Here is a 25,130-nt window from a genome sequence, read left to right on the forward strand (position 1 = left end):
TGCGTGAGGCAATTACGCTTCATCTTCCATGAATTCCTGCGCTTTTTACATCCTCCGGGAAAGTTGTAATATTTGGTTCAGAAAACGGCGCAATTTAGTAATTCGTCAAAGGGGTTTTCAACAGTGAAATGTGATCCGTCTTTGGATATCTGACTCTGTGCTCTATCAACAATAGAAGGGTTTTAAGGGGATGGATAGTCTTGGACACAATCAATTTCTTTGGAAAGCGAATTTTAGGCACTTCCACCCTGTCGCGGGTTATTGTCCCTCCTAATGAGTCACAAGTGCTCTATTTCAGTCTGTAGGTGCTAAACGATATGACACATTCTGTAATTTATAGACCGGGCAAAAGAACGAGTGAGCCTATAATTGTGTAAACTGTTGATATTTGTGCACATTATCTATTCACTAATATACCAGAAATTATCACAACGCAAACATGTTTACTACTGTTAAACGACCAGAGCTGTTTAAAAAACTTGACTACTTTGTTACGTACGAAATCGGGTATATACGTACGCCATCTGTCTAAAAATACTTCTCATTGTGTAGGTCAGGCATCATATCTAAACATTTTTTAAGTGATGGGATTAGACTGCAAATTGAAGTTGTTAGCGACGTCCCCGCAGAAAAACACAAGAAATCACGACTGTGATATAATATAACGCAAATAAATTACGTAACGTGGCGCAATAATAATATAATTTCATAATATGTCGAATTGGATTTTGTTGGCATAATACAGCTCGAACAATTTTCTGTTGTATGGAGTTATGATAATTTAAATGGTATAATTAATGGCACCCCGTCGATTTAACTGGATGAATATGTTGTAATCAACCGAATGAATACAAAATTAAAATTTGTTTGCCATTCTGCGGTTTGTATACAAATATTGATTTGGTTATTATCTGCTTTTTTAACAGGCGATTAAATCCGCTCTGGAAAACATGTTTTTTCCAACTGATTGCAGTTGAGACATGGATGTAGGTTTCGGACAATGAAACTTTTCTTGGAATTTTAATTATTGACGTAGGCATCGCGGAATTGTCTAAAATTCGTTAATTGCCGGGGATTTTTCTAGTGAATGAATGAGCGGGGTCAAACGAAGCGTGGAAAATTGGGTAACATTGTGTTCAGGGGAAAAGGGAAATTTGTTGCTTGCTTGCGAAAACAGTTAAATTAAAGAGACTGGGAAGCTTTTTGGATGCTCGTTCTGTGGGACAAAACAGGAGGGAAAATGAGGAGGAAGAAGCGCCAAAAGCCACAGAATTCCGGAATTTTGAGGAAAAATTCTTCAGTTTCAGAAAATTGGAGATAATTTTGGGAAATTCAAGCGATTGCCACAGCATACCAACGAGAATGCAGAAAATATTTAGAGAAGTTTACAGAATCTGAGAAAGTCCTGGCGACTAAAGTCTTGGAAAACTCTAAAGAATCCTGAAAAAGGGAGAATAACGCGTTGCATTTAAGGACTTCTATTTTCTTTTCGAAATGACTTCCCAGTTCGCCGGTCCGAAGCGATATTGATTAGTACTATCAACTGTGTCCAATCTCGTGAAATTCAAAAATAATCGACTCAATAATAACAAACATTTTAATGAGAATTCAGCAACGCAATTTAGAACCCTCGATATAATAACAGCGGAATGATTGCGGCTGAAATATTTTAATTGCGCCTTTTGTAGCAACACATGAGAAAGCATTTCCACGATTTTTCTCCTCCACTCGCTTGTTTTTTTATTATACAGATCTTAAAAGAAAGAGCTCCTTCAGTATAATCCATTATGCTAACGACGCCCTTCTGTGGCAGTGTGTGGCAGCTTACACAGCTTATTTGGATAGCCGATGATAAATTCGGTTTGGACAACATCCTGTGGAGATCGGAAGTGAACACCCTTTCGCCAGATAACTGCGTTATATTGTAGGATGTCGATACGGAAATTGACTTACTTAGCAACATCCTAATGTTATCGATTTTCAACTGTATGCAAAGAGGAACAAGAAAAGACTGAGGCCCTTACTACAATTGATAACGATAGAGGATAGTGTTATGTGGCGCCATGTTGACGCTCTTCGTCTGCAATTTACTTCCCTGGAATCCCGCTTGCTTCTGAGGGAATTTATCTTTATTGCGCTAGGGGATAAACTAGTGAAATCCTTGCAAGGACGTTCTCGTGTTCTCGTTGTTTGGAGACTTCAATGAGGGGATTTATCATTGTTATAAAATCATTAGGTTTACATGTACAGCCGAGTGAAACGAAGCCGTCACAGTCACACAAATTCTGCTGTAATTTACAGCCAACCTTGAGCCGCGGGCTGTTATACTGTAACGTTGACGCGGATGCACTTTCAATTTGCCAGGAAGACCATGCTTGGACGAATTTGACCATATTTTGAAGAAAAAGCCCACACATTTGGATCCTCACTGTACGATGGGAGATAATGGAGATAACATCTCCGCACGTTTCACTTTCGACGATGCATCATAATGTGAGCATAATGACATCCATAAAAGTGAAAAAGACCTCTTCAAGGCAGCTGTATCGCATGAGCGACCACTTGAGATCTTTTTCCTTTTGCCTGTCATAATTTTACACGTTAAGCACTTCATTTGTCGAGAAAAACTGTGATGACATTTAAAAATTGACTTCGATTTTGCAAAGCAAAATACCTGGAAATGGTCTAAACATCAAAACATCATTCGGATGTTAACCCTGATTATGGAATCTTTATTTTTAATATGATTACAAGCCACATGTTACAATAGTTGGTAAAAACAACACTCAACAACATTCTTTAATCAGAATATGCAAACAGCTACATAAATTATTATCAAATTAACCGAAACGCCCAGCATCATCAATTAATTACGATCATGGAAGCACGAACAGCTTGATATTTATTGCAATCACAATAAAACTAGCCAATAGTTCATTAGACCGTTTATGTAGGGTTTAAGCCAAAGGTGTCAATAAATATATCTATCGATATGTAAATATGACACTTTATTAACCTTGGACACGCACTGCGTAAAAAACGCACAGCACCCAGATCTAGTTCCCTCAGTCACGTCAATGGGCAATACCAATAAAGATAAGGACCCATGCCATTTTCAATGTTTTTCCTTTGCCAAAAAGTCTCTCATTCACGCCAAATTCCCTGAAAACCCAAAAATAAAAAAAGGTGACGGCACGACATCAAAAGTAAACGACAATTAACGTGGGAGCTAAACAGCAAAACGTTTTCTATGACTATGAGAGTTGGAATCGCTGCAAAGTCGGCGATCTGAATGGCCGCAGGCTGAACAACACGGGCAGGGATTGGGGGGCACTGGGGCATCTCGGGGGCTCAGTGGAGGGAGCGAGCTCGGGAGCAGTCACCGCGCCAAGGCCAAGGCTGTGAGCGGTAAACAACGTCGTCGTCGTCGCCATCGACACACTCACACCGGTTCTTGGGATGGAAGTCGCTGGATGGGGCGGCGGAAAATTCGGTTATGACTGCGCTGCGAAATTTTCAGATCCTTTTTTTGTTTTTTTGTTTTGCGCGTTTGGTCATCAACATCCAATGAACTGTTTCTTTTTTGTGCAGCTAGAAATATATCCAATCAGCGACGTTTTGGTAGAGATAGAGAGCCAATGGGTGAAAAGTTGGGATCGAGTTGGTTGCGTTTTTTGTTATAAAAATGCTTTGATAAGGACAATGCAAGCCAATGAGCGAAGTCGTTTTTGGGTTCTTTAATTCCATTGGGATAACATTCTTTATTTTGCTACGAAAAATGGGTGGATCGATAAATAATGATGTCAAAAAGTAGTAAACTTGCCAAATTACGTAACTGTGGCATTAAAACTACAAAAATTAACTTTTAGAACGTAGCATTAGTCTAAAATCCTGAAAATTTAAGGTTCAAAAAATGGTTAGAGAATCTGAGAAAGTTCTGGCGAATACTAGAAATTCATAAAGAATCCCAAAGAATCCAGGAATATCGCTGAGAATTAATGAAAATTCTCTAGAAAAAAAAAACAATTTCAATATCGAATTGAGGGAATTTTAAGGAAATTAATAAAATTTGAGAAAGTCCTAGAGAACCTTTATTGATTTGCCGAATTTTTGGGAATCTGAATAAGTATGTAGTAAAAGAGAATTTTAGAAGGTAAAAGGATTGAGGTAGAAGAGGACAAAAATAAAAATTCTAAAGAATTTTGGACTTATTTAAACAATTTTAATTTATTTTTAAGTTCAATTGCTCAAGTTTTCAAAAACACATTAGATCCGCCAATTGACATTCTTAAATTTCATTATTATCATTATTTTAAATGCAATTTTTTGGTTTGTACGTCAAAAGTAGTCAATCAGCCAAATATTGTAACTGTGGCATTAAAATTACAAAAATTAACTTTTGGAACGTAGGCATTAATTTAGAAACTTGAAAATTTACATTCAAATAATGTTTAGGGAATCCTAGAAATTTATAAAGAAACCGAAGGAATCCTAGAATATCGCTGAAAATTTAAGAAAATCCTCTAGAAATTTTTTTTTAAATGATTAAAAGAATTTTAGGGAAATTAATAAAATTTGTGAAAGAGAATATTTATAGATTTGCCGAATTTTTGGAAAACTAAAAACGCAGTGAAAAAGCGGGAGTTTTAGAAAATGAAAGGATGGAGATGGAATAAAGAGGACTAAATGAAAATTCTAAAGAATCCTGGAGAGTTGTTGACAAGTCCTGCCGGATTTTTTTAAGAATGTAATAAATTCTGGAGAATTCTAAATAAACAAAAATAATTAAAAAGTTTAAAGGATTTACAGGATTTTATAGAATCGGTGAAATCTTGCAGAATATCGTAAGAAAATCCTGGAGAAACCTAAGGATTTGAAAAAGTAGTCTGATGAGCTATACAGGGTGTCCTAGAACTCGCGCCCCAGAGAGAAAGGGCTTATGGAGGCAACAATTCTGAATCAAAATTTTAAAACCATAATTTTTTAACTCAAAAAATAACCGAAATAAGACAAAAAAACTGTAGCCAATCCCGAAGCCGAACAGAATTTGAAAATTGGTAACTATGGACACATACTATCATCCATTGGTCAGTTAAGCATTAGATTCTCGTTGCCTAGGAAATTGGGATGGCCATTTACTCCACTTCTCGAATAAGCTTTTGGGATTGGTTGTTAACTTTTTATCAGTTCTCGAATACTACTAAAGTTAGTCAATTTTTGTTTTGAAATTTACCATCTGTATTGCTGTCGGCACCCTCCCTTGCTCTCTGGGGCGCGAGTTCTGGGACACCCTGTATAATCCAAAATCTCGAAAACCTAAAGATTGGTTTATAAAAAAAATTGCTGTCAAATTCACAGCTTTATTGATTTGTTTTTCAGGTTTATTTTGCGCGTTTGGTCATCAACATCCAATGAACTGTTTCTTTTTTGTGCAGCTTAGAAATATATCCAATCAGCCACGTTTTGATAGAGATATAGAGCCAATGGGAAAAAAGTTGGGATCGAGTTAGTTGCTCGGGTGCGTTTTTTGTCATAAAAACTACTTTGATAAGGACAATGCGAGCCAATGAGCGAAGTCTTTTTTGGGTTCTTTAATTCCATTGGGATAACATTCTCCATTTTGCTACGAAAAATGTGTCAAAAAGTAGTAAACCTACCAAATTTCGTAACTGTGGCTTTAAAACTACAAAAATTAACTTTTGGAACGTAGCATTAGTCTAAAATCCTGAAAATTTAAGCTTCAAATAAATGGTTAGAGAATCTGAGAAAGTGCTGGCGAATCCTAGAAATTCATAAAGAAATTCTCAAAAAAAAAAAATGAAAATTCAAAAGAATCTTAGGAGAATTAATAAAATTTGAGAAAGTTCTAGAGAATCTTTATTGATTTGCCGAATCCTTGGGAATCTGAAAAAGCATCGATAAGAGAGAATTTTCGAAGGTAGAAGGATGGAGATAAAAAGGACAAAAATAAAAATTCTAAAGAATTCTGGAGATTTTAAACAATTTTACAAAGTTCAATTTTTCAAGTTTCCAAATCTATATTAGATCCGCCAATTCACATTCTTAAATTTTATTGTTCTCATTATTTTAAATGCAATTTTTTGGTTTGTGCGTTTCTATCATCAACACCCAAGGAAATGTTTCTTCTTCGTGCAGCTTAGAAATGTATCCAATCAACAACAGTTTTATTAGAGCTAGTTAGCCAATGAAAGAAAAGTTGAGATGGAGTTGGTTGCTCGGGTGCGTTTTTTGTTATAAAAACTTTTGATAAGGACAATGCGAGCCAATAAGCGAATTCTTTTATTATTTCATTCTTTATTTTGCTACGAAAAATGGGCGGATTGGTTAATAAACATGCCAAATAGAGGTAAATCTGCTATATTTCGTAACTGTGGCATTAAAACTTCCAAAAATGTCATTTTATACAAACTTTGGACACGTAACATTTGTCTAGAAACATGAAAATTTGGATTCAAAAAATGTTAGAAAATTAGAGAATTTGAGAAAGCCCTGGCGAATCCTAGAAATTTATAAAGAATTCCAAGGAATTCTAGAATATCGCTGAAAATTTAAGAAAATTCTCTAGAAAGAAAAAGAAAATTCGAAAGAATCTAAAAAAGTTCTACAGATTTTTTATGGATTTTGCCGAATTTTTGAGAATCTGAAAAAGCATAGAAAAATAGGGAATTTTAAAATATGGTACGATGGAGGATTAAAGAATGAATGAAAATTCTAGACAATTTTACAAAGTCTTAGCTGATTTTTTTAAGAATGTAATAAATTCTGGAGAATCCTGGATAAACAAAAATAATGTAAGAATCGGTGAAATTCTTGCATAATATCGTAAGGATTCATGAGGAAAGCCTGAATAAACTTTGGGAGTTGAAAATGTAATCTGATAAGCTGTAGAATCCAAGAACTAGAAAACCTAAAGATTGAAAAAAATTGTTTTCAAATTCTCAAGCTGTCAGCTTTATTGATTTCTTTTTCAGGTTTGTTGATTTTTTTATGGTAACTGAGATTGAGTCTTGAAACAATTTTGAAAAAAAAAAACGTCAAAATCTGCGGAACTAGCTTTCTAGATGTGAAGACGAAGCTCTTCCCGTAATTCGTGTCATTAGACCACCGCCCGCAGGTTTTATCAACGCCATAAAACCAATTACGAGATAAATATTTTGCTAGGTCTCTTAGATTTGTTTTATTATTATTATAGATAATAAGGCTACTATTAAAGTGACTCCATCTGATAGTGAATAAATTGCCTCCATAAATCATCGACGTGCCTTTTTTATTAAACAGAAAGTGTACCCAACGATAATTAGGTTTTCTTTTGTTAGATGAACATGTGGGAGATTCAGATTTACGTTATCACCGATTTTTCTAATCCGTAAGATTCACGTGTATGACTTTAGGTTCAGGTTCGTTTCCCACGTTACATGTGTTGGGTGTGTACACTGCCTCAAGATATAATTTAAGTACAGTTATGCGACAATGAATAAGGTATTCTCTTGGTGTGGATGTAATTAACCCCAGGCGAACAGGGCAAATAATAAATAGATTTTAAACGAGTCGAAATGGCAGATTATGTTGTTCGAGGCAATACAAATATTGCGGTTTTGGGAAGATTGAATATTTATGATTATATATGGTTGAAATTAAAAGAAAGTTTCGCTTCGATGCGTGCATTATAAATGGAAGCAATTTAACCATTCTGAATGTTCAGCAAATAGCGAGCAATTAGAGCCAAATGCATGTTAATTATGAAGTGGCATTTACGATTCAGGTGCATTGTTTTCGTTATGTAAGAATATTGCAACAATGCGTTAAATATACAATAATAAGTGGCTTCCACTTGGCTCGCTGCGCTCGCCCTCGGCGCCTAAAAATTTTCTTTTACAGCGAAAATTAAAATTTTCCGCCTGAAAGTACCACAAAGCAACTCAGTTCCATGTTAATTATGCGCATTTATGCCATGATATGCTGGAATAATCACATAATGCATTGTTTCTTCTAAGGAGAGTGTTTGCTATTGTTATGCTTTTATTAATTAGCTCCATGAATAATAAATCGTGACGTTTAACGGTACGTTATAACTAGATTATAACGAAGCAGCGCCATTTTCCACGATTTGCTCAAAATCTCTGGTAACCGGAAGATCGGAATTCCCGATCAAAAAAGAAGATCAAAGACCCAAGATGGCAGAACCGACCTTGTAAATCAACTGCACTCTGGGAGTCTTGGTCCGCGAGATGGAGCTAAATCACAGATAGTACCGATCGGGGTCACGAAAGTACCGACAAGGTTTTGTGACGTAACGTAAAAATCTCGTGAACAAAACACCGCTAAAGTTTTATTTTTGTTGTTAAATAAGCGCAATGGACCAATGAAGGAGTTCTCGGGAGAATAAATTAATGTTCATTAATTATATTTTTTTCGAAATAATTACGTTGTGATGTCTAATTAATTCTGAAGTCAGCGATTCGTTGAAAACTCGTGCGATAGACGGCGGGCTAATTATGATTATTTCCTAAGGCAGGATTTTTTCTTGGTCGGTACGTTTTCCTGAATGGAGCAGGTATCTAGACAGACGATGTTCCCACCTACAAGTGCATAATAATTGCACGTCCTTGTGCCGTTGACCAAATGGGTTCTGGCCTCGTCGGACATGCCAGTGATGCTATTTAAGGCGAAATTCTCTAGCGTTTTAATCTAAGTGACAGAGTGAGTTATATTGTCCAATATTGGATGGAACGTAACAAGGAAGAGTGGAAAGATTGCTTGGATAAATCACTTTTCTTTTCAGGAGATGATTGCGGAATATCTTCACGTATGCGAAATAATCAGCATAATGACATGTATGTGGTTCATTTCGGAACTGTGGCGTTGCAGGACGGGTCCTAAAGTTTTGGGTCTTTGACCTGTGTAACGTTTCTTATTCCGAACATCGAACTCGACATTGCTTGTCGATCTAAATTGTTTGCTGGATACACACGCGCATTCCACGTTTCTCGGAGAAATGGAGGAAAAGAGGAAAATTGCCTTCCAGGGGTATTTGTCTTCTAAATATAGAGGAGGTACTCGCCCAAGAGATCCTACCTTTCTCAAATACTCTCTATGATCCCAAATTTTCAGCGTCTAGAGCTTTTTACTTTCTTTTTTTAATATTGCGAATCCTTAATTTAGCGCAGTTTCGCTTTTCTATCCAAGAGGTTTTTTTGAAAATAATCTTCTAAGAATGAAGGAGAAGCGCGAAAATTACTAGTCAGATAAACCGACTAAAATGATTACAACTTTAGATTCTCTTTAAATTTTTTCCATCGTCTCTCTATTCTCTTCTTCATTTTTTCGATTCGATTTTTTAAACCATTCTTTTGATTCTTTTTATAAATTTGGAAATAAGCTCGAACTTTTAAAATCAAATCTACAGTATGTCCCCGGATTGAGTCAACAAGAGGAAAAAAAACGTTATTTTTCATTTTACAAAAAAATGACAAAGGAATAATATTTTTTGCTTAATTTAAAATAAATAAATCTTTAATTAAAACTTTAATATTATGAAGCTGTGTTCTTAAAATCGAAAGAACAAAAAATAACGAAGAACTTTTTTATTTTTAATTTTGCAAAAAATGTCAAAGGAATTAAATTTGTTCCTTAACTCAAACCAATTTCCACTATTTGATTGACCCATTACCTGTTTAAGCACATAGTTCAATTCTAACTCGTAATTCTTTAAGACTGTTTCGAATTTTCTCAATTATTGTTAAGGATGCAATTGCATTTTTTTTCAATTTTTTAATTCGTACACATTATTGGGTAAATTTTTCTTTAATCTTTAACGCACTATTTGATATTGTGAATCCACAGCCTGCTATTATTAAATACGATTACAAAATTTAATAAAAAAAAATAATGAAAAAATTAATTTTAAGAGTACAAACTAATAATTTTGAAATTTTAATTGCAGATTTATCTGTTTTGTAATAAGCAAAAATTGTTATTCTTTTGTCATTTTTATGTAAAGTGGAAAATAAACTTTTTTTCCCTCTTGTGAACTCAATCCGGGGACATACTGTAATTATTGTACTTTTGTAAGAAAACACATGAATTATGATTATTTATACACGAAAACAAAAACACTTTCTATTTGTCACTTTATCTTGTTTGTCAAACCGTTGGGTTGTTGTCACCCATTTTTACCACGACACGTAACCGATTCCAACCATCTCTGAAATGTCAGAAATGCAACTTATACGTAACTCAAAACTTTTTGTACATTTTCTAATTAGAGCAGTGTTTATTTTCTCGAATGTGTTAATAATCGCCGACTATTCCACATTCATAAAATTTTTACAACCTTTGATCAACCGCATCCACAATTTGCACACCCATAAATCGTCAATTCGCACAGTTTCTCTTTCGCGAAGTGCAATTAAAAATGAGTTAGACGAAACAGGTGTAAATGTAAACACGAAAAACGGTTTGAGATCATCATCTGACATCACCGGAATATGGAAAAAAGCGAAAGTTACAATCATTAGCGGTTACCAGTTCTGAAGATCTTGATGTGAAAAGACCTCGTATTAAAATTTCCTCACTTCGAAGGCCGTGCTCAGAACGCATGAAACGTAATTCAGGTTTATGTAGCAGGTACTCCAATTAGTCCTTTGCTTGAAATAAATGGAGGTTTTGTGATGTAAACAACGAAATCATAGAGTTTTTCCAGTACAACAATGTACGTTGTTTTGATTGTTGAGCGATAAACACGTGCAGAATTTCCATGTATTTCTTCATGGTTAAATCAATTTATCGTATTTGTTCGATTGACAGTGAAAAGTCAAAAACGGACTGAGGTGGTCGTCGTAATTAACCGCAAGAGTCTTCATATACCGTACAGTCACGGAAACAGATAAACAAACGGAAATGGTGATTAACTCCTTATTGCAACACATGGTGCACCTCACGTTCAGCAATGGTTTATAACCGTTATTATAGCTTTACAGCATCAATACCTCTTTATTAATTACATTTCTTAAACATTTCGTAATCCCTTTGTGATGAACATCTCAGAAATAAATGTGAGAACGCTTTTTATAATCGCCGTCGAGGGGCGAAACTTTCCCTTAACTCGCCCTTTCATAAATTTACATACACACAATACAAGTCTGAAAGCTGAAAGGTGGGAATTTGACGAAAAGTTTGAAACTTTTAGAAGCTCATGTAGGATTTGATTTGGCAGTTTACAAGTTCGCAACGGTTTCGGAGATACAAACATGTTTTGAAAAAACAACGCGATCGTTATCTGTACAAGTTTCAATGAAAAGGAAACAGAATCGACTTTGACATTCAACCTGAACTGCCTGAAATAACTTAAGTGTTAAGTGTGCGTCAAAGAGGTGCAAAGACTGCAAGCCGCGGGTGCACGAGCGTGACGAACTGAGCAGACCTTTGACATCATCCGGAGATACAGATCTTAAATACGTAAATGTTTCAGAGATTTCAGGTTCTCAAAATTTTGGATTTTTTTAGGTTTACTTAAATTCAACTTATCGAATTTTTTTTAGGACACTATGAAATCTATACAATTCGAAAAAGTATCCCATCGATTTTGTAACTCTTCTTCTTTATCTCCTACTGTTTTAAACGTGATTTAGTGTCGTCTTTCAGTATTCTCTTGCATGTTTTCTGACAGCTTTGGAAGCACCAAATTAACAGCGCCCTCCAATTACCCACATTTTTATGCTAATTCCCCAATAAATCTCTCTGCTATTTCCCAAGAAAATCACTTTATTCGCTCTCCTAATTATCATCTAGATTCGTATCCACACATTATAAATGGTTTTATCAATTATCACTGATTCCATTTTTAATATAATTAAATTTAACTGCATAAATTTGTTTATATTAAATCTGTTTTCTTTTTACTACCGGCAATTCCTGACGAAATTCATTCAAGAAACTGGTTTGTATTTTGATTGCGGGAGAAAAAACCTCATTTTTAATTAAACACATTTGTAATAACGTAGCGCGTACTTTTTTACTGGAAAATCCCTGGAAGAAATTCGAAATTTGTGTTACCAACCGTGCAATAATACAAACTGTGTCAACTTTACCTTGAATGACAATTACCTGTATTTCCTTTTCGATTTATATGAATCATTCGGTGTACGCCAAATTGTTTATTTAATTACGTTATTTTGTTGTAATGCGTGCATTGTCGCCATGCAAATGCGAAAACGACATTGTTTTTCATTGTTAACACAGTTACACAATTCGCGAATTTTAGAATTGAAGATTTTTATCAATAAATTCAATTAAACAGTGCGTTTAAAAATTTCATATTCTTGCAGCAACAAATCGACTTTCATTTATTCTTTCGCCACAGTATCAACAAACGTCATATCCGAATTGTCGTTTCTATTGTAGTCGTAGGGAATATCGTGTTACTGCACGTCAGATTTCACTTCTTGTATTATGTAAAAGCACGGACAAGAACCTTCCCTTCATATTTTTCTGGTTAAATGTTACCAGACTCGTTTTACATTCGCAGATTCCCTCTGCGTGTATTACAAAGATTTGCATGCCAACTCGAGGGGATTAAAAGTAACGGTAAACAAGTTTGTTAAGCTTATCAAAAGAAACTGGATAAGATTCCAGGCGAGATTTTCCAAAACTGCTGGAATTCCGAACTTGTAGTGACGCTTTGTTTTGTTTGTTTCAGGTGAGTTACCAGCTGCGGGGCCAAATCTCCAGGATTGGCATGGTAAATTACAAAAAGAAGCGTGGAAAACTAGTTACAGGTTGGGGACAATACTTGGATTAAGTATTTGATGACGTCAAAACATAATATCGGTAATAATGCCAGCGAGTACACAACGTAATTCGCTGTTTGTGCGGTCTAAACTGTCTAAATAAATGACGTGGATAGATAAATGAAAGGTATATAATGCAAAAAACGATTTAAATTTGTAAGCTCGAACTAGCAATTTAAACAGTTTAATGAAGAAGTTACGTAAGAATATAATAGATACTGTAATTTGTAACTGAATATTAATATTAATTAGAAAAGGTGTTCAAAGAATACGTAATTTCATGTTCACCTGGGGAATTTAATTAGATTTTTTTTACCCGCAGAAGAAATGATTGTCTTCTATCTTCAACTTTATGTTTGACTATCTGACAAGCTCAAAGTTTTTATTTACAAGCTAAGATGGCGATAATTGTAAAGTTTGTCACAATCGACGGAACACCAAGCAAATCCAACCAAGTTCGTACATTACGTGCTCTAATGAACACAAACAAAAATGTCTACACTCTTTAGCTCCACTCTCCCAGTTCGCAGCACGCCATTGTACGATTAATGACTTTTCAAAGCCCAGAATACAAAGTTTAAACCGATCGGAACAGAAGCTCTGTTTTCCTTAAGGGGATTCCAGCCGTATTTCGCTTATGGGAATTGCAATGTAAAGTTATGACATGACATAACAAAATATCTCGAGAAACAAGTGGGACTGTTTATGACTTTTTTTCAATACAGCTGTCGGCAACCTACAGAATTCCAGTTTTCTAGGATTTGCTTACCTAATTGGGATTTTTTTCGAAAAATATATATTATCTAATTTATTTTTGGAGTAAATGAGAAACTTATTTTATCTCATTTTAAGCAGAATTTTAAGCAGATTCCCAAATGAGTCGTCAGAATCCACGTACGTCAACAACAACATCATTTTATTTTGTGATCCAGGCGGCTTTGAATCAAATCCACGTAGGTCTCCTGCTAACAGTTTTGACATTTTCAGATTAGAACCTGGAAAAGGAGACAAACTTTGAAAGTGGTGGTACACTAATAAATCGTCATAAAATAACCATTGTTACATCCACTCAGTCATTAAAACACTTTGGGCCGGTTGCAGAAACACGGTTCAAACTTCGATTTGAACCAGTGCAATTGATCCAGTTCAAATTTTGAACCAGGGTTAATCTACCGTCGCGTTGCGCAAGCAAAATTCACGTGAGGATTTATTAAACCGGTTCAAAATAGTTCTTTGATTGCAAATTTTCGCAAAATTTTGATATCGCCATCTCGCGTATTTTTCGAGTAAACTCAAGTTATTGCACATCAGTGTACGCAGAATTTTCCGCAGATTCCAAATCTGGGATTTAAATTCAGATCCGACAACAAATAACTGAGGTATGGTCGATCAAAGTTTCGGATAGTTGATTTTCATTTTTTCTCATTTTTCCCAATTTTCAAAGTTAAATATCTCGGAAACTATTAGAGATATTGAGATGCGGTTTGCGCCATCGTTTTTCTCGGCTCATTTTACGTTAGAAAATGTTCTCAAAAGCCCAAAATTCGATAGTCGATTTTTCGCGAAAAAAAATTGCGACTCAAACGATAAAAAAATTTCAATTTTTTTATTTTTGGCCATAACTTGTAAACCGTTTGTTTGATCGATCTCAAATTGGGCCAGTAGATAGATTTTGAGCTCCTCTTTCGAACGATATATAATACAAAGGTATTAAACGTCGTTTTTACATAAAAAATAGTGTTTGAAAATCACCCCAAAATGAACACTTCCAAACAGTTTTTGGTCAATGCCTTCTTTATTTCTTAAGTAAACTCAACAAATTTTGACTCATTTTACGCAGAATGTCACGCTGAATCCAAATCTGAAATTTAAATTCAGATCCGACAACAAATAACTGAGTTATGGCCGATCAAAGTTTCGGATAGTTGATTTTCATTTTTTCTCATTTTTCCCAATATTCAAAGTTCAATATCTCGGAAACTATTAGAGATATTGAGATGCGGTTTGCGCCATCGTTTTTCTCGGCTCATTTTACGTTAGAAAAAGTACTTAAAAGCCGAAAATTCGATGGTCGATTTTTTGCGAAAAAAAAATCCGACTCAATCGATAAAAAATTTTCAATTTTTTTATTTTTGACCATAACTCGTAAATCGTTTGTTTGATCGATCTCAAATTGGGCCAGTAGATAGATTTCGAGCTCCTCTTTCGAATGATATATAATACAAAGCTATTAAACGTCGTTTTTACATTAAAAATAGTGATTGAAAATCACCCCAAAATGACCACTTCCAAACAGTTTTTGGTCAATGCTTTCTTTATTTCGTAGGTAAACTCAATAAATTTTGACTCATTTTACGCAGAATGTCACACTGAATCCAAATCTGGAATTTAAATTCAGATCCGACAACAAATAACTGAGTTATGGCCGTTTGAATTTTAGGGTTGTCGCCAGAGGGCCAAATTTTTGAAGGTTCCAAACAATTCGTGACCAATATCTCGAAAACTATGCCAGATATTGGAATGCGGTTTGCGGCATCGTTTTTCTCGGGATTTTTTACATAAGAAATAGTTTTTAGATTTTCCAATAGTCGAAAATTGCAAATTTTCGCAAAAATTCATGACTAAAACTATGGCCAAACTTCTCATATCGATATCTCTCTTATTTTTTTAGAGTAAACGAGTTATTATACATCAGTGAACGCAGAATTTTACGCAGATTCCAAATCTGGGATTTAAATTCAGATCCGACAACAAATAACTGAGTTATGGCCGATCAAAGTTTCGGATAGTTGATTTTCATTTTTTCTCATTTTTCCCAATATTCAAAGTTCAATATCTCGGAAACTATTAGAGATATTGAGATGCGTTTTGCGCCATCGTTTTTCTCGGCTCATTTTACGTTAGAAAATGTTCTCAAAAGCCCAAAATTCGATAGTCGATTTTTCGCGAAAAAAAATTGCGACTCAAACGATAAAAAAATTTCAATTTTTTTATTTTTGGCCATAACTTGTAAACCGTTTGTTTGATCGATCTCAAATTGGGCCAGTAGATAGATTTTGAGCTCCTCTTTCGAACGATATATAATACAAAGGTATTAAACGTCGTTTTTACATAAAAAATAGTGTTTGAAAATCACCCCAAAATGAACACTTCCAAACAGTTTTTGGTCAATGCCTTCTTTATTTATTAAGTAAACTCAACAAATTTTGACTCATTTTACGCAGAATGTCACGCTGAATCCAAAACTGGAATTTAAATTCAGATCCGACAACAAATAACTGAGTTATGGCCGATCAAAGTTTCGGATAGTTGATTTTCATTTTTTCTCATTTTTCCCAATATTCAAAGTTCAATATCTCGGAAACTATTAGAGATATTGAGATGCGGTTTGCGCCATCGTTTTTCTCGGCTCATTTTACGTTAGAAAAAGTGCTTAAAAGCCGAAAATTCGATAGTCGATTTTTTGCGAAAAAAAAATCCGACTCAATCGATAAAAAATTTTCAATTTTTTCATTTTTGACCATAACTCGTAAACCGTTTGTTTGATCGATCTCAAATTGGGCCAGTAGATAGATTTCGAGCTCCTCTTTCGAATGATATATAATACAAAGGTATTAAACGTCGTTTTTACATTAAAAATAGTGATTGAAAATCACCCCAAAATGACCACTTCCAAACAGTTTTTGGTCAATGCTTTCTTTATTTCGTAGGTAAACTCAATAAATTTTGACTCATTTTACGCAGAATGTCACGCTGAATCCAAATCTGGAATTTAAATTCAGATCCGACAACAAATAACTGAGTTATGGCCGTTTGAATTTTTGGGTTTTCGCCAGAGGGCCAAATTTTCGAAGGTTCAAAACAATTCATGCTTGATATCTCGGAAACTATTTCAGATATTGAAATGCGGTTTACGCCATCGTTTTTCTCGCGATTTTTTACATCAGAAATAGTTCTTTGATTTTTCTACAGTCGAAATTTGCAAATGTTCGCAAAAATTCATGACTAAAACTATGCCAAACTTCTGATATCGACATCTCGCTTATTTTTTCGAGTAGACTTGAGTTATTTTGAGTTATATTAAACCTGGAATTTAAATTCATTTGAATTTTGAATTTGAATTTGTAATTTAAAAATTCATAAATCCAGCTGTCACTTTGAACACCAGCTTATTCCACCTCTAAACCTGGCTTAGTTTAACACCACGGTAACTTGTATTTGAACCGGTCATAAATGTTTGTGCAACGCAAAAATCATTTAAGCCTGGGTTAAGTTAGATTTGAACCGGTTCAAATTTTGAACCGTGTTTCTGCAACCGGCCCATAGTGAATAGCACCGCTGAAAACCTTTTTCGGTCAAAATCTCGTTTATTTGAACAACAAAAGTTATGTTATAGGCGCTTATTTAATATTATTTATTTAATTTAATAACCTAATAACTTAGTTATGGTCGATTAAAGTTTTAAGTTGTCATTAGAGAGCCAAAATTTTTTTTGCTAATCCTGAAATTTTTTTTTTTAATTTACAGGGTAGATCTTTGGGTTAAGCCGACATTTTTTAATTTTTAAAGCTTCATATCTCTAGAGCTTCGTCAAATGTCGCATTTTTTGCTAAGAATGAAAGATTTTAGGTATTTATAGATATCTGGATACTTGTTTAAGAATAGTCAAATTCTGCTAACAAATCGTTCAAATTTGTGAAAAATAGTAACCAAAATGCAAGTTGGGTTCCTGTTTTTACAATTTTTAAGGTGTTTTCATTAAATATAGGTTTTGGTGTCCCAGGGGATTGTTATAATTTTAACTGCTACGTCTACCGAAATTGTGCTGTTTTCAATTTTACGATTATCTTTCGAATAGATTCCCCTTAATTGATTCAAATACCGAGACAAGCTTCTTTCCATCAGTTCGCATCCCCTAGCCTGGAAATTAATGATTTATGATGGGGGTTCCACCTTGTTGGAATCCAGACGTCTTAATGGTCCTCTCTCCAGACGCTCCGGCAACGTTTATCCAAACGACGCGATTGCGCCATTTAGCTCGTTTATGTACTCAAATCACAACAGTACTCAAAAAGAATATTTGAACAGTTTAAGCAAACAGGGAAAAATCGTGTTTGACTATCCATTAAGGACACTTCGTGCTTATAAAAATTATCTTCATTATCCTGTTCAACTTTTACAGTCGGCTATCGATTTTACGAAAGTTATGATACTCGGTAAAAGACTAGACGCAATGCGTGCGTCGTCGTCGGCGGCGGCGGCGTCGCCTCGATCGATAAGAGTTCTGCCGGTGGCGGTATCGAGCTGTGGCCGTGGGGCAGGTTAGTCGAGGGTCAAGGACAAACAGCAGAGAAGCGGCCGCCGCCCAAACACTCTCACGCTTCGTGGCGGCGGCGGCGATTATTATTTCTACTGCGTTCAAATCAAGTTATCGTTATCAGCTGTCATGAACGGATTTATTGTTCAATGATAAATGTCTTGGATGACAGACTAAATCTTTGTTTATGCGTTTATTAAAAAATTTACAAAGAAAATTTTATTCATTAAATACGACATTATCTCGACTGATAAAAATTCAATTTTGTTTCATTATTACCACGTTTGAATTTAAATTAAATGTTTGCTACACCTGCTCTATTAATTTATTTTGCTTTTCGTCTGTTCGGTTTCCTTTTTGAAAGCTTCGTTTCAAAAATTCTTGATGATATCGGCAAATAAAGCACATAAAAAATTGGCGGCGGGTTGTTTAGTTTTGCAAAGGTGCAGAATATATTAACTATTGAGTTAGGGAATTTTTTATACCGGATGGGTCTTATTAGAATATAGAAAAGGAATATTTTATTGGTCTGTAATAAGTCTTGAAATTGACTTAGTTTGGTATCTGTTTTTGAGTCATTACGCAAATTCCATTCGACCGAAAAACTGTAATTGAAATTAATCGTTTTGAGCAATAATTCGAAGGCACGTTCCGTGGTCTCGTTTTCAACAACTTTGGCTTTATTGCATAAATGATAATGTGTGAATTCGTTAACAATCAAACAGTTACTGATTTACATACACATGCTGATGAAATAGGCAATGGATTAACCACAGCAGTTATGTTGGTTGTGCTAACGGTATGTATAGTAACATACATCCAAGATGCCTACTTACTGAGAATAATACCAGTTTTTATCTTGAACAAACACGTATTTTTGCTTTCATATTTCCGTTAATCTTATTCAGGCAAAAAAACAGCGGAGGAACCGTTTGCTTGAAGGACGAAATTATAACATTACGCAACAAACAATTAAAGAGTTTTTTCTTCGACGACAACACCCACACATGACAGTGCTGGCAAACGCCACAAAAAAGATAAGTGAAGCTGTAAGCGGAAGTATTTCCTCTTAAAATCTGCGTAACATATGTCAATAAACTTTTTTATACAACGCCGGCGGTATCAAAATTCTGTGATAATTTTGAAGGCTGATTGCGTCGTCTAGAATAGTCACATTTTGCAGATTGAGCTGTAACTGTTTTTACCACAATTTCTGTACCCAGTGAGCTGTTGAAAGAGCAAAATGATTAAATTGACAGTCTTTGATATTACACCCAAGTTTTTACTGTTACGACCGCTAATAATTGGTCGTGACCGAATTACAAGATGGCAATCTTGTAAAACAATTTGGTGGTGGTGGCGATGATGCTACAACAATAACAGTGTTGTCATCGTTTAGTTGTAACTTTATGGTTAGCTAGTTAACAAGAGGGAAACGTGCGAATGGCAAAAAATTATCCTCCAACTTAATCGTGCGGTTATTACGGCCATTATCTATGGGAAGACTCCCAATTTATGGTAGCCTTTCACTGGATGTGCTGCATCATCTTCCATAACGGGCTTGGAAGCGATAGATGCCAAAGTATTGTGCGGATAATGCCGAAATTACGGTCAGTTTGTTGGACTGGCGATTTGGGTAATTGGGACTTTTTCATCTTATCTGATTTGGGAAACTTCAAATTTTGGAGAAATCAACCCCAAACTCGTCAACTCTCAAAGAATCCTTCCAGAACTTTCCCTGGACTGATAAACTGATTGCTTACAATATTGCGCATGTTTGAGTTAAAGGATTTCAAATTTGAGAAAATCAACCCAAAACCTTTCAGCCGACTCGTCAAATTCTTCAAAATTTTTGAGAGTCCAATATCGCGAATCATTGGACCACCAAGTAATCTAATCTGATCGATAACTCCAGAAATCGCAACTCCTCTAATTAAAAAATGTTGTAATTATTATCTCCCAGTGTAGAGATTTGTTAGTGGTGGCCCAAACTCTAGGAAAATGTAGGAAATTCTAGTTTCTTCATTAAAGTAAGTACGCTGCTGTTTATTTCGTTTTCTACACAAGTGCATGGGAATTTCTCTGCTAAAGTTTACCTCTGTGTACACAGGATAGATGGCAACATTGTAAATAAACAGTTACTCTTACTTTATAGCTGACATTGATAACAGCTTTCGCGAGCATACACACATATCGAGCGGTGACGTCACGATGACGCTTTCCACTGTAATTCAACTAAGCTGAAAGTGATGGCGCTGCTGTTCCGAAAAAAATTGTTTCGAGTTGTCTGTGGTTTTGTAAGCGATAAAAATTGAAACTGGTCAATACTCGGCCGCCTACTTGTGTTTGTTTTGTCATTAAGCCCTCGCATTTTTCTGTCATTTTTAAGTCAGTGACAGTAGCGTTTTTGTTTTGTTCTGAAATTACCAGATAAGCCTCAGACAAAGAGAAAATTGCAGAGATAATTCGTAAATAAATAAAACTACGCACGAGATACCAAAAAGCAATGTCCGATAAGTTAATTGAGAAAAACATTTCCATTTTATCAGGTGTTGCCATAGAAATGTCTTGTTTTCTAATTATCTGATACCAGTATGGCACCACGTGGTGCAATGTGATTTTTGTGGAATTGACATGTCTTCTGCACGTTATGTTATTACAAGAGAGAACATGCAACGGCGCAAGAAGTTGATGCAACATCTGTAGATTGTTTTTATTGGATAAATAATATTGTGGATTCTCACGGAAGATAACAGAACTGCTTGACTTACGGAGTAAGTTTTTTGTAAAAGAGTCAGACTTCCGAAAAGCTTTCGAAAATTTCTGACGAGTTATCATTATATGTTTAGGTTTTCAGCCGTTTCTAGGTTGAGGTTGTCAGAGAGTGTTCAAGGTTTCGGTTTCTAGGTTTATCTTTTGCCAAATTTTAGTGTGTGGACGGTTGTTTCTGCCATTAAAATAATGAATATCGAACCTTATTTGGATTACGATAATAATTTGAAGTTTTTGACCTGAGCCTGGTCAAACATGAGGATGTCGAATTTCTCATTTTAGAATTCAAAGATGCTATTATAAATTCAAAATTTTAATTTCCAATTTAAAAATCCTAGCCTGTATTTCCATAGTTTAAAACACAATTCTCATCAGAATTTGACAAATTGAGTCCCCGATTCGAGTCCCCATTCCACCCACAGTCAATTTTATTTTTAGTGGTACCTCATAAAAACCCCACAGCACAACTTCTCGTTCCTGCCGTCTTTTGATGTTACAGTCAGGTATATAGTAAAATTACTCACCGCTTCGTTAAAGCATTATTATTATTGTCGTCTTAGTAAGCGGTAAGTAGGACATCCGCACATATAACGTAGGCATTGTAATCGGCTCATAAAACCTATAAGTAATATAATAAAATGTTGAAACAAACCGCATATTGTCGACTTCCAAAATCGAATTTAATCTAAACTCATGCTCAAGGTGCTGCTCACATTGTAAGTCACGCAATAACCTGCTGACCACGAGCAAGAAAGAGCCTAGGACGCAGACAATTGTGTTAATTCCAAGCGAAAATGACAGAAACGTATTGGAGGCATTAAAATCACCATCTTGCATAAGTCGAGATCTTGACTTTCAAATTGAGATGTTGCTGAACTACGCCACGATCGGAAATGGTTGATTTGATATGTGGAGTTTCCCCAAAAATGCCTCATTTGGCATTGTTGAATCACGCGACATTGACACACTAACTTTTATCATTGAACAACTTGATGACGTCTCTTGTTCATACCGAAAAAAATTCGTATTATTACACAAATTACCCGGCAATGCTTGAATAATCGCGCAAAAACGAAAGTAAAGAAATATTTGGTAATGATTTTGAAATAGAATCTGGTTGTGGTTATTGTTAGTGGCTCGCCTCGATCGAAATCGCTCGATTTGGACCCTCCGACGTTGCCTTCGGATTTGCATACACCTGTAATTTGCGGGTTTTTTCATGATCGTTCACGTAATCACGAACTAAACGTTTCATGTATTCGAGATAATAAATTTGAAGCCGATGTTGGAAATAATTGTGGCAGAACTTATAAATAGAAATTGCTGTCAAGGTTTGATTCCGTTGAATCAAGTCGGTGATAAAAATTCCAAAGTACCACATTGTTCAGAGATGTGGAAAAATGTCACTCACTGAACAGGCTCTGGATTGGGGAAATTCACATTCCACGCAGTTTTTAAGTTGGCACCGTTGAAGGATACGAACAGTTTCTTCTTTTGCCTATTTTTCCTATTTATGACAAAATCCAAACCAATTTTACGTGTTTTTACTGCGAATTTCTCCAACGCAAGCTTCACGAAAACATAAAGTGGGGAACAAACAGGTTATCATCGAGCGTTTTGTTCAAGGAAAATAAAGAAAACTTTGCTGCGAATGTGGAAAATTTAAATTTGAAATAGAGACCGCGCGTGTACTGTAATTTGTTGCATTTTCGTAATCGCAGTTTCACATGGTTTCCCACTTTTTATTTTCCACACGTGAGTCAAGTTCTCAATGATTAATCCTCAATGTCACTCTATAAATAAGATCTGTGCAAAAAACGATATCTAGGTTGGAAAGACAGTTCAGCCTTAAGGTCTGCATCATTGAATCTGAATCGATTCTAATTGAAAAGCAATTCTATCAAAATTAGGTTGTCAAAAAGGTGACCGGCTTAGGTTTGTATAATTTTGGCCAAGGTTGGTCATTTTGGATCATTTTCAGGTGAAATAGAAAATTTTGTTTTGTCAGGTATAAATTGGTTTGAAAATGGCAGAAAACAAGTCACTTTTTCATGTGGGCCTAGTTTAGTTTTTTCGCGGGTACAAATTTTCCAGTTTTTGGTTTAAAGTGGTTTGCAGGATGACAAGTTCAGGTTGGTTTAAGTTGGTAATTTTTTTACAAAAGGTCAACTTTAGGTTTAGATTAATGATTAAAAGTGTCTCAGTCTCAATCTCAAAAGAATGTCTTCTGCTGATTAATTTATTAAGAAGGTAAAAGTGGTACCTAATTTCGTTTTTGTGGATCTAAAAATGTTTTGCGTATTTATTTCTATTGAAAAGAACGCTCGGTTCAGATTTGTTTATCAAATTTATCAAATACAAATATTTTTGTTGGTAAATAACGATTCCAAATTTTGTTCGTTATCAGACTGCTAGGTTTCAAAGGTTATTTTTTTCGTGAAACCTTCAAATTTACAGTCTAAACGGGTCTAGGGAGAATTTAGATCCGAAATTTATGTTGGTAGCCTTTTCTGTTATTCTGCGACAAAGTGACCAACCCGTAAAATAAAAGTAGGCCTCATTGAAAAACACCACAATAATTTCCAGTTGCTTTAATTTCTGGTTCTCTTTAATTGTTAAATGTCAAGGTTTGTTTGAGCTACGCCTTTTTGTTAAGATGCCAAATGTAGTGTGTCAAAACTAGAAATGCCAACTATGTAATTTGAAACAAAATGTTTCCAGCAAAACTGAAGTACTGGAATAATTTTTAGAAACTGTATTTTTCAAAAAATGACCATGAAAATGACTGTCCTTAAATGTCCTAAGCTGGAAAAGTCACAATTCACTCTGATTCACAAAATGGTTGTGACAGAATGGTATTACCACTCAATTAAATAGTGAAATTATCTGTGGTCAATTTTGCATAAATCATTTAATAATTTGATGGCAGTAACTGACGCCAGTTTTAATAGTGCACTTCTAGAAATGCAGCTTAGATCCAAAACTGTGACGTCGCTTTGGCTGTAGATCAAAAGGTATTTAATTATACAACACTTTAAACACAAAGTTCATAGTTATTAACTTGTCAAATACACTTAAAGCGAACTGATTTGCCCACAAACTGGAGGCAGTAACCACACGAGTTGTTCCTTCAAACGTGTGTAGTCTTAACACCACAGATCAAGGATGTTGATGATAAGTTATCACAACCAGAGTCAACAAAGGCGATCAATTTCCCTCGTTTGAAACTCGAATTGGATCATGCCATAAGCCAGTTACCGTCGTGAGGCTTCGAATGTCTATATTCGCCACCTTTTGCGCCGTAGAACCCGCTCTTCCTAACCTTAGTCCGCGCAATTTTTCAGCTGAAACTTTGCAAAAAAACCTATTTTTGATCATCAGCCTTGCTGTTTCGATCAAAACCACGAATCGGCAGCGTTCGCGGTATCCGACTGCGTCACAGCGACCTACTAACCCCATTTGAAATCCTCACGGCTCGACTACGTCGACGTTGCCATTGAGTCGCCGGCTTGCAAAGTAAGAGTACGTCGTCGATTCCGACACTTTCCACAGTGCGCGAACATTACCCGTTAGTGTTCTTAAAAAATGTGTACCAGTTACAAGAACTCGAGGACCTTCAGTGATACCAAAAGTGCGACAAATTTGTGCGTGCGACAGTGTTTTTCTAGTCATTGCCCCCTTCACCTGTGAACATGTTGGAACACAGTGCTATGTATCTGAACGTGCCACCACAGTACGAAGATGACACGTCTTTCTTCCCGGATTTTTACACACGGTACGTGGTCAATGCGCAATTCGGTTGATAGTGGAAAAATATTTTAGCAAAACAATTATTTTTATACGCGAGGATAAGGATTGTACTGGAAATTACTAGATAACGAACTGAACAAATAAAAAATATCGTAGCGAAAAGTTGTTTATATGACTCAAACGGTTATGGGAAATGCGAATTTTCCATGGAGAAAACGTACCGGCTGCTTTATCTAAAATTGTGACGCTCAAATAGGCCCGAAAAGAAGGACGTAGGTCGGTTCACATTTGGGCCCATTTGTACGTCACAACAACGTGTTTCTAGTATCGATTTTGTCGCGAAACTGACGTCATGGTAGGTTTGATTGTTCCCCGATTACCAATGGTTGCGCTGTTCACTTCACTTAGCTGTAAGCTAAGACGTGAGTTCTTACATCCGAGGCAACGCCAAACTGCAAAACACGCCCAGACAATGAACCAAA

The 25,130-nt window shown here is 35.5% G+C and overlaps 1 protein-coding gene across 8 annotated transcripts in view; it reads left to right on the plus strand.

Annotated features, from left to right (window-relative positions):
- tai (basic helix-loop-helix family member taiman) overlaps positions 1–25,130 on the plus strand; it is a 61,877-nt gene that overhangs the window by 21,509 nt on the left and 15,238 nt on the right. Inside the window, exon 1 of one of the 8 annotated variants that reach the window (XM_088036343.1) lies at positions 20,135–20,156. The exons of 3 other annotated variants lie outside the window; for them this stretch is intronic. Coding sequence is in view for 4 of the 5 variants with exons in the window: in XM_088036345.1 (XP_087892471.1) it covers positions 24,591–24,673 (83 nt within the window). In the remaining variant the exon portion in view is untranslated. Of the gene's footprint in view, positions 1–20,134; positions 20,157–24,415; positions 24,674–25,130 lie in introns of those variants that run through there. 4 more of the 8 variants (XM_088036345.1, XM_088036338.1, XM_088036344.1 and 1 more) reach the window with 4 other exon arrangements.

This window comes from Gnatocerus cornutus, chromosome 5 (assembly GCF_029298725.1).
Source record: "Gnatocerus cornutus isolate USDA-ARS CGAHR chromosome 5, icGnaCorn1.1, whole genome shotgun sequence".
NCBI classification, from domain to species: domain Eukaryota; kingdom Metazoa; phylum Arthropoda; class Insecta; order Coleoptera; family Tenebrionidae; genus Gnatocerus; species Gnatocerus cornutus.